General features: G+C 35.6%; 1 protein-coding gene across 2 annotated transcripts in view; it reads left to right on the forward strand.

The window, feature by feature from the left end:
• LOC145690234 (E3 ubiquitin-protein ligase LRSAM1-like) overlaps positions 1 to 14,934 on the forward strand; it is a 62,138-nt gene that overhangs the window by 27,531 nt on the left and 19,673 nt on the right. For both annotated transcript variants that reach the window (XM_081764923.1, XM_081764924.1), the window contains 4 exons: positions 2,029 to 2,130; positions 3,420 to 3,528; positions 9,715 to 9,882; positions 11,989 to 12,088. In XM_081764923.1, coding sequence (XP_081621049.1) covers positions 2,029 to 2,130; positions 3,420 to 3,528; positions 9,715 to 9,882; positions 11,989 to 12,088 — 479 coding nt within the window. The remainder of the gene's footprint in view (positions 1 to 2,028; positions 2,131 to 3,419; positions 3,529 to 9,714; positions 9,883 to 11,988; positions 12,089 to 14,934) is intronic.

A 14,934-nucleotide genomic window follows, 5' to 3' on the forward strand; every position in this document is an offset into this window, starting at 1 on the left:
GTATATTCGCCAGCTTGTCATATTTAGAATGATAGAGAAAACTTGAAATAGAGCTCCCTCGTGGCTAAGTAGTTAGCGTACGCGCCTTTAGCGTGGGAGACCCGGTTCGATTCCCGGCGGAGCTCATGTGGTTCTGATTCCACGTTAATCAGAGGTCCACGTCTCATATAGCCCCGCGTTCTCCCTCTCCGTCCCCCCCCCCTCTCTCTCTCTCTCTCTATATATATATATATATATATATATCCTGCAAACTAACATCTTCATAAATGTTTAAAAGGAGGCTTTGCCGTACTATGAGTGATCGCTTGGCATATCATTGCCTTCTGCTACAACGAAAGCCCCTCACATTGGTTATTAGTTTGTGTTTTTTTATCAATTAGATTGCATAGAGAATTGCGTGCATTAGTACTGTCTCCGAAACTAAACCGCTATCCAGAAGTGCATATCGTTCGAGTTTAATCCGTTAGTGCAATGCGTCCTAGATCGGATGGCTTGTCAAAAAAATCTCATTTCCACAAAAATTCTGGGCTTTCGGTCCAGATATCTCTAACTAGTATCAGTAGAACCATTCATGAACGTCTGAGGCTGCAATGCTATCCTAAGACTCGCCTAAACTACACTAAAAGTTGTTTACATTTTTTATTTGGGAACCCAGATATGGTGTTATAATTAATTATTTAATTATTTAATTATTTAATTATGAAGCAAGCTTTTTAAAAAATAATAATAATAAACACTAAAGATAATGTTCATTTTAAACTTCTTAGAAAAAAGTGTACTTTTTAACAAGAAAGTCTAGATAGAGCTCCTTCGTGGCTAAGTGGTTAGCGTACGCGCCTTTAGCTTGGAAGACCCGGGTTCGATTCACGGTGGGAGCTCGTGTGGTTCGGATTCAATAGGTCCACGTCTCATATAGCTCGCTGCTGAATGGGACGTTAAACTCAAAATCAATCATCATGAAAGTCTAAATATTATGTAGTAAGTTAGACTGTCATATTAGTATAAGTTTGTAAATCTACCCGAAGTCAAACTTCCGTTGTGCTGTATACTATTGCTACTTTATACTACTAAAATAATGAATGAAGTCAAAAACACAAGAGGATGTTGCTTAATGGGTGAACTTGTTAGTATCAACAGGCGCATACTAAGACCAAAATCCATGATTCTATTAAACAGAATTCACTGTACTTAGACAAATACAGATATTCATACAGACACGCAAGTTGGCTACTTTAAGATTTTGATATTTCTGATATCAAGTAATTACTTTTATGTATTGTATTTAATTAATGTTGCTCTTAAGAAGTTAGGAAATTTCAATTGCTAGTGCTACTGTAATGTGTTACAGTTAATGATTTTCAGTTTTTCCTTTTATATTGACGAAGTTTGACTTTCCTCTTGCACCTTGAATAACCTTGTATGCGTGTGTTGTGTAGATATATGCACATTTTTTTTTAACTTAACATAAAAATTCCATCAGATGGGAAAAATTCCATCAAATGGACCACTAATAATAATAATAATAATAATAAAAAAACCTAGCAGGATTTGACCAAACTGATATCCCGTTTTGCCAAATATATTGCCTGTAGAGAAGATCTAGTATAATACCTATGCACGTCATTTGGCGAAACTGGTTTTTGGGTAAATGGGATGTAATCACAGATGAAGTGCAGACAAGGGCGCCGATTTCTTTGTAACTTTGAAAGGGCCCATTCATAAAAAAATTCATATAACAAGAAAAAATGCATATAAAAATACATATTCATCAAAATACAGAAGGGAACGCATGAGCTTGGGGGGGGGGGGGGGGGCAGGATCAGCGCCCTTGACTACAGAACCCAAAGCATGTTAATATAGTATATGTAGAAAAGTACATATGCTGATTTTTCTAAAGGATGGGGTAGTTTTTTTTTTTAATTATTTAGAAAACTTTTATTGATGACTATTTTCTCTTTTTACTAGTAAAAAGGAAAATGAGTCACAAATATTGATAAGTATAATGTTCACATTTCTTTCTTCTCACAGAGTTTGAAACAACAAGAAAGGCTGGCATTGGAGAAGCAGATGGAAGAACAACAGAGGCTAGAACTCGAAATACAAAATGCGATGAAATCCAATAAGGAAAAGGTATAGTTAAATTGAAACGTCATTTTTGACTTAACAGTCTCAGTAGGAAAATGTCTATCACAAAAGCAAAGGTTTATGTTCAGTTCCAGTATATGGGCGTATTTGGATTTTCTTCGATTGTAACCTTTCTGACCTTTCATTTAATATGTTACTTAATCATTTTTTTCATTGATTGGTGTTTATACTCGTTTCCTTTAGTCTAAAGAGCATAATAAAACATTGTGAGTATAAGGACGTCTAAAGAGTAAAAACATTCGACCGAACCGCTCTTGTGTCGGTGCTTGCAGTCTTAGCGTAGCAGTGGTCAATCTGCATGACTGAGAATGAAAATCTATGGTTACATTCCACTCCCTGACCAGCCATACATTCAACCTTAAAGTCCATATGGAATGGACGCCTAAGCACCAACTTCAAGAATGGAAATGTAGCAGTGCTCAATTATCCAGATCACATGGGAGTGGAATGTAACCATTTTCATCCTCAGTCATGCAGACCGACCACTATTGCGCTAGGACTGCATGCACCGACACAAGAGTGAGAATATGTGTCGGGTTCGAGACATATTGGGCAGTAAGGTTAGCAAAATATGTCTGAAACCCAAATTCGATCCCTCTTTTTTAGTTTTTGGATTTCACGTATAATCTAATTTGTTGTATGAAGTGTATCCATTCTAACGCTTTACAAGATGTATGCATTGATGCCATGTTGATTTTTGTGTACTTATTTACCGGCGTATAAATGCACTTTTCTTTTCTTTGAGAGAAAGTTCAGAAATGGATTGGGACTTGTACACCAATACAGTCATTTTCATTACTTTAATTTCAATAAGTATTCTCTGTTTTGTATTGTTTGATGTCTTGCTTCCTCTTTTACCGTTATTTGGATATAATCGCTTTATTTACCGCTTTATTATATGTATGCTTTTCTGTGGACGCACATGCGCTGTAGACAGTTTCAGACGCGTGTGCAATTTTAGATTTAATTAAGCTTGTTAACTCCGCATATGTTCCTTGCTAAAATAGCATTCGTTTATTATTATTATTAAAAGGCTAATTTGCCTTGAAAATGTTTTTCTTTGAATTTTAATACAGAAAATGGAAAGGATCATGTTCATCGGTGCGCCCTATATGCCGGTAAATACATTACATATAGTGTCAAATAGGTAGGTTACAAAGTAACAAAACTACCACGACTTCATTTGATTGTGTGCTATGTTTGGTATGTCTAATGTGCTTTCATACTGTTAACATCTACGCTTAAGCTAAACTGATTTTATATTGTTATTCTAGTTACTGGAAGACCTTGTCGAACAACAAAGTAAGCTTGAAAATGAAATCTCAAGAATTCAGCAGGAACGGGAAAGAGAACGACAAACGTTGATTCAGTATTTGCAACAAGGTAAGAAAGTGGTCATATTTGTAGATGGTTTTCTTTGAATAGTTTCATCTCAGTAATAATTTTCTTGCCTTGATTGTGTATTATACGAAGCATCTATACTATTGTAAGATATCAAGCCGCTATACAACAGAGAAGAGGTCTTTTACGTATCTATTATGTATGAGATTGACAATACCATTACCTACACTAAAAGCACTGGAAATTTTTATCCCTGAGAAGCACCAAGCTGCTGCTGCTGCTGTTGTTGTTGTTGTTGTTGTTATTGTTGTTATTATTATTATTATTATTATTATTATTATTATTATTATTATTATTATTATTATTATTATTATTACTCATGAAAATTTTCTATTATTAATAACAATTATGTTCCATTCCATGATACCCTTTTTACTTTCATTCACATATTCTTGAAATGAAACGTAATTGTCAGCAATAATTTTATTCATTTTCCTATTACCATTATGGGGACAAGAAACCGCTTTCAGCTTCTAGGTGTATAAGGCTGAAACTCATCCTCCGGCATAATTATTTATTCAAACTCTTCGTAAATACATCTAGCTGGTAATAGATAAAAAGTCATATAGCCTGAGCGACGAATTAAAAAAGAAAAGGAAAAAAAACTGAAAGCAGACAAAACAACCAACAATAAGTAAATGTATAGTCATACCAATAGGGTCTAAACTTTCGTACAGATTGAAAAAAGTAGGTAAAAATTATGGATTTAGAGTGGCATAAAAATCACCTATAAATTTAGAAAAGTATTTAACATCATAGTTATTATTATTTAGAAATCAAATCCTTTTAGATATTTATTTAGTGATGGGTCAGTGTAAATATATTTACATAGGTATGACTAAAAGAAATATAGAACAAGAATAAAACGAGTGGCCCCGCGTAGCGTAGTCGTTAACGCTCTCGCCTTCGGTGCGAGCGGTCCCGGGTTCGATTCGGCCACTCGGTCGAAAAAGTGTAATGCGCTTTTTCAGGCCAGCCACCCTAAATGAGGTTTTCCTCATTCACACCAGGCAAATTCCGGGGTGGTACCTAACTTATAGGTTCCAGGCCGCTTCCTTCCTTCCCCAATCCTTTCTTCCTTCCCTTTCCCTGGATAGTGTGCTCGCCGAGGGACGTCATCCCTGAAAACCTGACGGGCTAAATGGCCTTAGACGCCGAAAGCCCAGAAATCTAAATCCTAATCCTAATCATAAAACGATACTGAGAAACTTAAAGGAACAAAATCTAGTAGTGTCGGGCTTATCAAGACATCTAAGGACAACTAAACATCCCATATGCAAGGTAAATAAACATACTTGACAAGACGTGTTCACAGATACAAAGAATTATGTATGAAGCATATTTATTAGCACCAGGAACCCTGAATTAATCAATGGTAGAGGAGTGTTAGGTAAGTTGTGGGATCCAGTCATTCAATATCATAAACCACAGAATCAGCACTGCCCAAGAATTCAACTAACTATTCAATAAATTACTCATTAATATTTAGTATTTTCTTAAATCTCAATATATAAAAATGAAAGGACTGTGTTTGTGACTTAATAACTCTTGAACCACCCGATCGATCTCAATCAAATTTTCATTATAAATGAGATTCGGGCATGGGGTGGTTTTTATTATTTCACTTTGACGGTGCAACTTGAAGGAGGGGGAGGCGTGGAGATATATAAAAATGATCGAAAATGACCGATATTAGTATCGAACCCATAGTTTTCGGGGTCGCTGTGATGAACAGTGCCACTTTCGATGCCGTTTAAATCCAAATTCAGCCCCACAACGTGGGGAGGGGGGTATATGTATATATAAAAATGATTAAAAGTGGCCGATATCAGAGAGCACTTCAGTAGTAGTAAAAAGTGACTGACTGACGGAACATATTACTAATTTTTCTTATCTTAACGCAGCGAAGCGGGTAATTGACCTAGTTTATAATAAGAGAAAGGTGGACTTACAGAGTGGCAACACCGCAACAATAAACGAAATTACAGGAAGACGTGAATATTGTGCTTATGCTCAAGAACATCTTGTTTATTTGTTTGTGGCGATTAACACAAACATGTATAAGAAAGGACTTGGTATTGTTTTTGGAAGAACTTTTTAACAACAGAACAGAGGACCAGGAGTTTGGAAAAAGCAGGAATCACAGCGAGGATGTAATCCATAGAAATATCTAGGTCAGATTTTTCGTCCCTCGCTAAAGATAGCAGAATAGTCACTGAAATAAATGGTGAAATAAAAGGTAAAGAATAGATCAAGTAAATAATTTACTTTATTTTATTATATACATAAATTTTGAAGGAGCTTGGTTTACCAAAACATCTTTATATAGTATACTAGCTGAAATACCCTTCTTCGCATGGGGGCTGTATTTGGAAGTCAACGCCTGTGGGAGTATCACCATTCATCTCAGCGACCACGAAAACTATAGATTTGACACTAATATCGGTCATTTTAGATTATTTTTACATGTCTCTGTACCCCCCCCCCCCTCGCAGGTGACCCCGGCCCGCATACAATGGTAGCTGAATTTGAAAGTAATCACTAATGGAAGTGTTACCTTTGATCTCAGCGAGCGTGAAAACTATATGGATTTGACACTAATACCGGCCATTTTCTACTAGTTTTACATGTTCCGGTAACCCCCCCCTGCGACCCCCCTGGTCTGAATTTTGAAAAAAGCGCTTCGTCTTGGTCTGGGGCCTGGACTAAAGTACTCGTAGCCAAAATTTGGTAATTTTCGGTGCACTCGTATGGTCCCCAGGCCGCACACAGACAGACAGACAGACAGACAAACACAAATAAACTCTTTATTTTATTTATATTAGAAGATTTATCATGTATGTTTGTGTGTCCGTTCATCCGGGAGACAAAATAATGTTTTTCTACGTGTCTGCCCGTTCAGAAGATAAAAAAATCTCAAGAATTACTTGATAGATTAGCATCCATTGAAGCATCCCGCCGAAGACGTTGTATGGCACAACTTAGTGAATTCGAGATAAATGGAGAAAATTTGTAGTATGTTCCTGGTCTATAGCATTGTTCCGCTTAGAGACCAGTTTGCCAGCACACTAATGCTATCACTTGGGCAATAAATAAAGAAACGAGCCTTTCAGTATTTATCAGTCATGTTCCATACAGTACTTGATTCCACTGGTAACTTTGTAAGCATATTCCAAAATGTGCCGTACAGTGTTATTCGTTGAAATGCTTTAATTTTATCCAAGATATAGAGGATCAAAACTTAAATATCGAGTTCATTGATGGAGGTGAGTAGAAGTCATTGATTTTCGGTTTTAACGTTGATCACTATAGAGCAAAAACGGTTATAGCAAGAAGCGGGTTTCTGTAGTCGATTAAGTTTCCTAAAAATACATTTCATCATCCATTCTTAACTTTCTACTAAAACCGGAAGTAGAAATCCACTATAACTTCCAGTTTCAATATTAATCTTCATAGAGCAAGAACTATTAAGAGATAGCGATAAGCGTTTTCTCGAAATCGATTTAGCGTTTTAAGGATAGGTACCATCTTCGTTTTTAAATCCCTGTTCAAACCGGAAGTGGCAGAAATCGATCACTTTCGGTTTTAAAGTTGATCACTATAGAGTAGAAACGGTAACAGACAGCGAGAAATGTTTTCTACAATCTATTAAGCATCCCATGAATACATTCCATCTCCACTCTAATATCTCTACAAAAACAGGAAATGTAATTACTATCACTTCCTGTTTCAATCAGAAAATATCACTCCATATAAACCAAACTCCTTCATGTGGTGTACACGTGACGTGACACTGCTACTTGTTGGAGTCATAGTTGTTATAGAACAAATAAATTATGTTATATGCGGGTGCGGCTAGAGTTTGCAAATGATGTTTCATATCCATGGAGTCGTCTACCTATAACTTCCTAGACCTGATAATGACCTTTCTTAATTTTGCTGTGCGAAACTATTTGTAGAATAGGGTTATAAAGGGCGTCCTAGAACACTGGATGCACAGCATGAAACCACCAGGAATGAATTTAACACTATTATTCAAACATTTAAGCAAGTATCACAGAATATTGTACGACTGTTTAATTTGTAAACACAACGTTTTCTATGACAAAATGATTTTCACATTGATTATTTACTATATAATCCTGAACTGATTTTACATGTTTGTTGTGCTTTCCCGTAAAAGGTGTACGGTAATAAATGTTCATAAAGGTCACCCTTTTCATGCTGCGTAATATTGTACAAATGTCAATATAATATGCCGCCATTGGTGTCTGTGTCTCAACAGGTGAAAATATTACAGTAATATAAGTGTTACAGTTATTAAGTGTTTCCATATCGAGAATCAGTAGACTTTTATCTTTAATGTCATCCAATAACTAAATTAATTCATGCAGTCGCATGAACAAAAAGTTCTAATAAACCTTAAATATTAAGACATAAAGAACTGAACTACGTACTATTTTTTAATAGCCTAATCCAGTGATTGTATATCAAGCATTGTTTGACCTGAAGAAAAAATATTCATGAAAGAAAAATGATACAATTATCGAAGGAAAAATGTGGCTAATTATTCAGTAATTCTATAGAACATTCACTCAAGAATCAAACTCAGAACCTACAACGATAGTGTCTATTTTTGTATGTACTTTCTAAGTATTGTTTATATTTACGGGCAAAAGTGCTATTTTAAAGGCACAAGCAATTAAGAAGAAAAATATAAAGAAATAATTTAAACATTTGTATCATATCGAGAGATCTCTTAATTTCGTTGCTATGGCAACTTGTTTATCTGTTTGATGTCGTTGTTACGGTAAGTATAACTGTGTTGTATAATTCATGATAATCTCTTGATCTGTATAAATATTCAATATATATATATATATATATATATATATATATTTGGAATCAGGGAATGTAACGTAACAGAAGATATATTTAATTAACGTTACAAACCATACAAATTCTTGAGAACCTCTATCACTATGTTATTCTATGAAGATTAAAAAATACGAAGGCTCTAACTGAGAATCGAACTCATATTGTCGGTTTTTGATCTGCCTAAAATCTTAGTCTAGTTGCTCACAAAATATTGTAATAGATAGGAAAAACAAAATATAACGAAGATAATGTAAAACAAATAATTGATGGCTAAAGAAGTTTTAATGCTATTAACTGTTCTCACCAAAATGAGTAGGAGTGCTGTGCTTGAGATACAAGACAGAGAATGTAAAACAGAAAAAGCAATTTGAAAAAACACTTACCTTATGATCATTTGCAACTGAAGTAAATTGTTAAGACTGTCTCCGCACGAGTTGCATAATTTAAAGCTAATACGAAGTCCTCAGATTTGAAGCGTGCCCGACTAAATGAATAAGTTAAGTCCAGAGAGTATTTATTTATTTATTTATTTGAAACGTCAAAATGCAAACAACATGCCTTTCATATTTCTTTGTCTAGGAATTTCACGTGTCTGTCTGGCAGAATAAAATAAGCGTAGGTTTTATCACAATAATCCGAATTCGCTCCTGCCAAGTAGGTTGTGTGGTGGATAAACACCGCGTACGTAGGTTTTCTCTTGAGTTCTCCCGTTTCAACCCAACTTTCGTCATTCCATTATTATCATCCATCTTATCATTATCGGCTCCTTAGCCTCAGGAGAGTCGTGAACGTTAAACTAAAATGTAATAAAAAATACAATCTAACCTTTGAATTCAAGATAAATATTTAGTGTTTTTATATTCAAGCCAGACTTAAATTATTTACATAAATTTACAAATTACAAAATACAAATTTCACAAACTATAATAATTTCGGAGTTTTAATTTTAGTACTTTAGATTTGTTAAATTCTTAGTTGATAGACAAGCAAGAAAGACTGTACCTTCATATATCGTGACCGGTACTACTGGACAGCAAAGAACCCCTGAGAACCCTGGCACTTCTGAACTACTTTTATTTTGTAACTAATAGTACGTTTTATAACTTTTCATATTGGTATTTTTTAAAAATAAAATTGTAATAAACAAGTGAACACTAGTTCAAAAAAAAAAGTGTAGCTTCTACTATTTATTATCGTACGTTATGCTAAGATGTATTGTATTTTTAATTTTTTACTAATGGAATTTGAAAAATAATCACAGTAATATATTGCTTTTTTCTTTTCCTGTAGTTGAATCATCTGCAGACCAAGTGATATCTCAGCTACTGGCTTTGAAGGAAGAGAATCGGGATCCAGTGGCTGCACAACAATTACTAGAACGTGAGCGGGAAGAAGAAGAGCGTTTGCTTAATATCCGTCAAGAAGAATATCAGTCACTACAGAAACGAGATACTTTACGTAAGGTTTTTACTTTTTTATGTAGAAAAATATATAATTAAATAAACTCAAAATGTACTCATCTTGCTCATCTTTATGTCACGAATAATTCAGGAAAATCGTTAATAGTCCAATATTTGCTGGTGGTACTGTCAGCATTGTCAAGATGGATAAGAATAAGATGAATAATGGAGTAGAAAGTATAGTCAACGAAAACTCGAAGACGTTTTTTTAAGATGAATTCGTAATTAAACAGGAGCAAACTTTAGAATTTATTTATAAGATGGCTCTCCAAGCTACTTAACAAACTTGTAATTAATTACCCATAATTACTCTTAATTATTATAGGAAAAAACAGAAAATGAAATAATAAGTTGAATATATCCTGATTGTGCCCTTTCTTCTTTGACTAAAAGATAGATTTTTAATCAATTAAACCGACTATACTATAATTAAACTAACACCGGCAATGTTTAAATAAAATTCTGGCATTGGGACGTATCTGAGGCTAAGTAGTCCAATTAACGTTATTATTTCTTACCTTTTTAATAAGTTTCTCCCATCTTTTTGACTCCTATTCCTCGAAGCGAAGGTTTTCTAGCAAGGTCCCTATTTTCCTCTCAAGTACTTTCTATGCGAATTACACTTTCCGCCCAGCAAAGACGCTTTAACATAATGATTTGGATGTTTTCAGTGACCTTTACATACTGTGATATTTTATACTATGTAACCTCCCTTCATTCAGTTGTTCGTCTATTTTATGCTTCAGTATTACTGTCATGCGTACGGAATATTGTAAATAATAATGGATGTTTTTTAAAAATTATTCTTGCTTTATTTTTGTTTCTTCACAGCACGCATTATCTTATACTCTCTTTGTTGGATGCCACTTTAGACCCAACAGATGTCTACACGATACGGTCCAACATGTCAACGGACTGCGTGACAGTTATTGTCTCTTTCCCCATTCTCTCCTTCACTTCCGAAACGTCATCTGGAACTGCATACAGGTTCTTTATATATCCCTATAGCAAAATAATCACAGGGAGCGGTGTCGGGGAATTTAGGAAGTCATTTTATTACACTTAGGCAGCATAATCCATCCAGCTGTTAAATAGCTGTATTTTAGATGTTTTCTAACATTACGGTGAAAACGTGGAAAGGTCTCAACTAACTGGAGTACAACTTTATTAGTCAGTGTTGTAAAGATACCAATCATTTCTCCAACAAAGTTTTCGCGTGCTTATATAGTTATCGTACGCGCCTGTGAAGCGAAAGAGTCAGGTTCGATTCCTAGTAGGAGCTCATGTGGTTCGGAACCACATAGCCTCGGTGCTGAAAGGAACATTGGACTCCAGTTCAACCAACCAGTTCTTCAACATTTAAAAAAAAAAGACTGTCCAGTTACATTGAGATCTTTAAAATTAAAAGATCTTTTTTGGACAAGGCAGAAACAACATTTATCTTTTGTGAACTACGTTTGTGTATATATTTATTTTTTAACTCCACTCATAGATTACATTTCTGTTTTGTGCTTCTTTTCCGTATCTGCTCCAAAATTTTCGTTGGACACCTGTTGCAGTCTTCATTTTATCCAATTGTAGCACATAAGGGCTTTTTCAAGCGCCAGAAAACGCCATCATGTGTTTGCCCCTATCTAACTGAAAAATAAGGAACTACACGGAATATCTTAATACAAAGTAATAAAAATAATAAATAAATAATAACTTTACTCGTTCCCCTAATGTACTGTGTTAATAATTATTTCTTTACAATAATTTTTGGAAGTGTTACTGACCTTTATGTACACATTGCATATGTGAAAATGAAACCAGAGTATATTATATTTAATGTTGTGTTATATTTCTCGTAAGTGTTTAATTCTTATATGATGATTATCAGAATAATATCATGCACAAATTTTTGGACAAAGTAAATGTTTCATTGGGTTTAACGTGTGTGAAGGCAGGAAATTATTTAGTGTAAGAAATCTTTTTAAAAAAGTATTTTAGTGTAGTTTACATGTAAAAGTTAGCTTTTGTGCCATTTCATACGTTATTTTATTATCAGTAATTTTTTTTAGAAGTATATAAATATTTATTTAAACTTGTCATTTTTCGTACTTAGGAGCAATGGAGCAGCTTCTTGAAGAGGAAGTCAGAAAAGAAGAGAAACTCAGGGAGTGTGAGAAATATCGAGCAGAAACGACCAGAACTCTTCTTAGCCAGTGAGTAATAATAATTGCTGAATTATTAGCCTTCCTAATTTAAGATGTTTTATACTGCGTAAAATATATTACCGTACATTCCGCTAGGCATATAAATTATAAGTAAAGGTCAACTTTCCTTTTGAGACAGGGCATTGAAGGCCAAGGACTATCTCTGGAGGTGATATTGCCAGCATACTTCAGCATCATTCAACACCATGCTTTAGCATATTTATCTCCTCAGGTACCCATTTTAAAAAGGCTGGTTTTAACCTAAGAGGCCGTTAGAATCTGGCTAGAATGAGAAACTTCTCCCGATTGAGCCTAACCCACATAGTTGGCACTTAGATGCCTTACGGACCACGCTACCGTGGCTCTTAGGTATACAGTTAACATCATTGTTTGAAAGGCAGGAATACGTAGAAAGTGTTATCGTACTCAACCCAGTTGTATCCAAAAGTTTTCTTCAGTATGAACTGAGTATTAACTAACTATTCTTTAATCTTGTACCAGACAGTTAGTGGCTGATTGACGTGATCCCTCACACAATTCACATACGACTCATAAAATCAGATCAAACTAAGAACTGTAAATTAAATATGAAACAGAACTAGCTCACTTTATAACTTGAGAAATCCAAAAAGTTCTTCGTTGTCAAAACAAAAGTTCGCTACTGGATCCTGTCCACTGTCACATTCATCTAGCAGAAGTGTTGATTCTCGCCTCACTAAGATTCTGCTTCTCACTCTAGAAATTATTCATGGTTTAATATAATAACTTAAAGTATGCATATTTACGCATGTTTATGAAAAAGAATAAGTTTAATGTATATAAATGGTATTATAAAGTTTTTATTATCACCATGAAGAAAATGAGAGAAAGTCAGTTTTGATTTCTGGTACTTAACGTGTTCTGTACATGCCCTCACCGCTAGTCTAGTGGTTAGAGGTGCCTGACAATTTGACAAAATCGAGACGTCACTAAAGAAGTGTAACTATGGTTTTAGACGCAGTTTAATAAGTTCAATAAACAGGACCTGTAAACAAAATATGCCCTGTTGCCAAAGTATGCCCAAAGTGCGCGTAGTCCCAGGTTCAATTTCTGGTAAGAGAGCACAAACATTTAATTTCATAATGTTCCACTTCCATTAATTATCCGTCGCCTTTAGTCTAAAGGGCATGACCGTATCGCGAATTTCATTTAATTGTCTTTGCTATATATAGTCACCATTCAGAGAAACACTTCTCCCTCCTCATACTTTGTTTACATTCCGTGTTTATTGAACTTTTTAGACTGCGTCTAAAACCATAGTTAACACTTCCTTAGTGACGTCTCGATTTCGTCAAATTGTCAGTTTCGCAGTGGATTTTTCATCTCCAGAAAAGGGAAAGACTCTTAGAACGAGACTAGGAGAATAAGGAGGATATGGCAATATTTCATACGAGGCTTGGCTAAAAAAATAACGGGACTGGCAACCTTGTCAGAAATACGTGGAACAGTGAGAAGCGCGTGTGCGCAGAGGAACTTGAACCTTCGAGAAGAGAATACATGAGTTGTCGCTCTTAGTCAGATTTAATTTGTGAGCAGCGATTGAAGAGAGACATGTGCAATCGTGTTGCCGGAAGAATGGCAAATGTGAGGATTGAGCAGCGCATTAACTTGAAATTCCTTGTGAAATTAAAGAAATCACCGAGTGAGTGTGTGAAATTGTTGCAGGATGTGTATGGTGATAATACGATGTCACGTACGCGAGTGTTTTAGTGGCACATGTTTCAGCGAGGGACGCGAGAACGTTGATGATGATGGAAGACCGGTTCGTCCTGTCTCTGCAGCAACAGAGGAAAACGTGGCAAAAATGACTGATATTGTCCGGAAAGATCGCTGGCTTAGCATTCGAATGATAACAGACATGATGAGGATCGATAAAGAATCTGTCCCCGCAATTCTGCACGACCATTTAAATATGCGCAAAGTTGCGCTAGAATGGTACCAAAAAACCACATAGGAGCAGAAGAACTTCCGGAAGCACGTGTGCAGTGTCTGGAAGCAAAACCGGACTTGTTAACGAAAGTTGTCATAGGTTACGAGACGTGGATACTTCAGTATGATCTTGAAACAAAAAGACAATCCATACACTGGAATACTCCCTCATCGCCACGAATAAAAAGTCACGCAAGAGCAAATCGAAAGTGAAGGTTATGCTCATTGTGCTCTTGATATCAATGGTCTGCACCTGATTGAATGGATACCATGAGGCCAGACAGTGAAGAAGCAGTATTATCAGCAGCTTTTGGTGATGCTGCTAAAACGCGTGAGAAAGAAAAGGCCCCTCTTGTGGAAGAACAATTAATGGATTGTGCGTTATGACAATGCTCCTTCGCATACTACTTCTACCGTTTAGCACTCTAAGCAGTTTCTAAGCTAAGACGACTCCAGTGTTGGAACATCCGCCTGATTTGCCGGACTGGGCACCGTGATTCTTTTCTTTTTCCGGAAGTGAAATCTACTCTCAAGGGAACTCATTTCTAGACTGTGCAAGGAGTGAAGCAAAATACGGCAGCGATACTCAAGACTGTGACACCTGAAGATTTCTAGAACTACTTCCAACAATGGAAACTTCGTATGCAAACTAGTATAGAGAGTGGAGGGGAATATGTTTAAAGAGATTACTTATAATTTGTTAGTTTGTTACAATAAACCATACTTTTGGCACCAATCTTGTTATTTTTTAGCCATATTTCGTAGCCACATTGCTTAATATTTCCAATTCACAGATTGGGATAAGTGAGTTTGATTTTTGCCAAGGAAATGGAAAACTTTGGTGAGCATACCGCGTGTTTCTTCGTTATGAGGTCGAGCCACTATTT

The sequence above is a fragment of the Thermobia domestica genome, chromosome 7 (genome assembly GCF_964235325.1).
Source record: "Thermobia domestica chromosome 7, izTheDome1.hap1.1, whole genome shotgun sequence".
NCBI lineage: Eukaryota > Metazoa > Arthropoda > Insecta > Zygentoma > Lepismatidae > Thermobia > Thermobia domestica.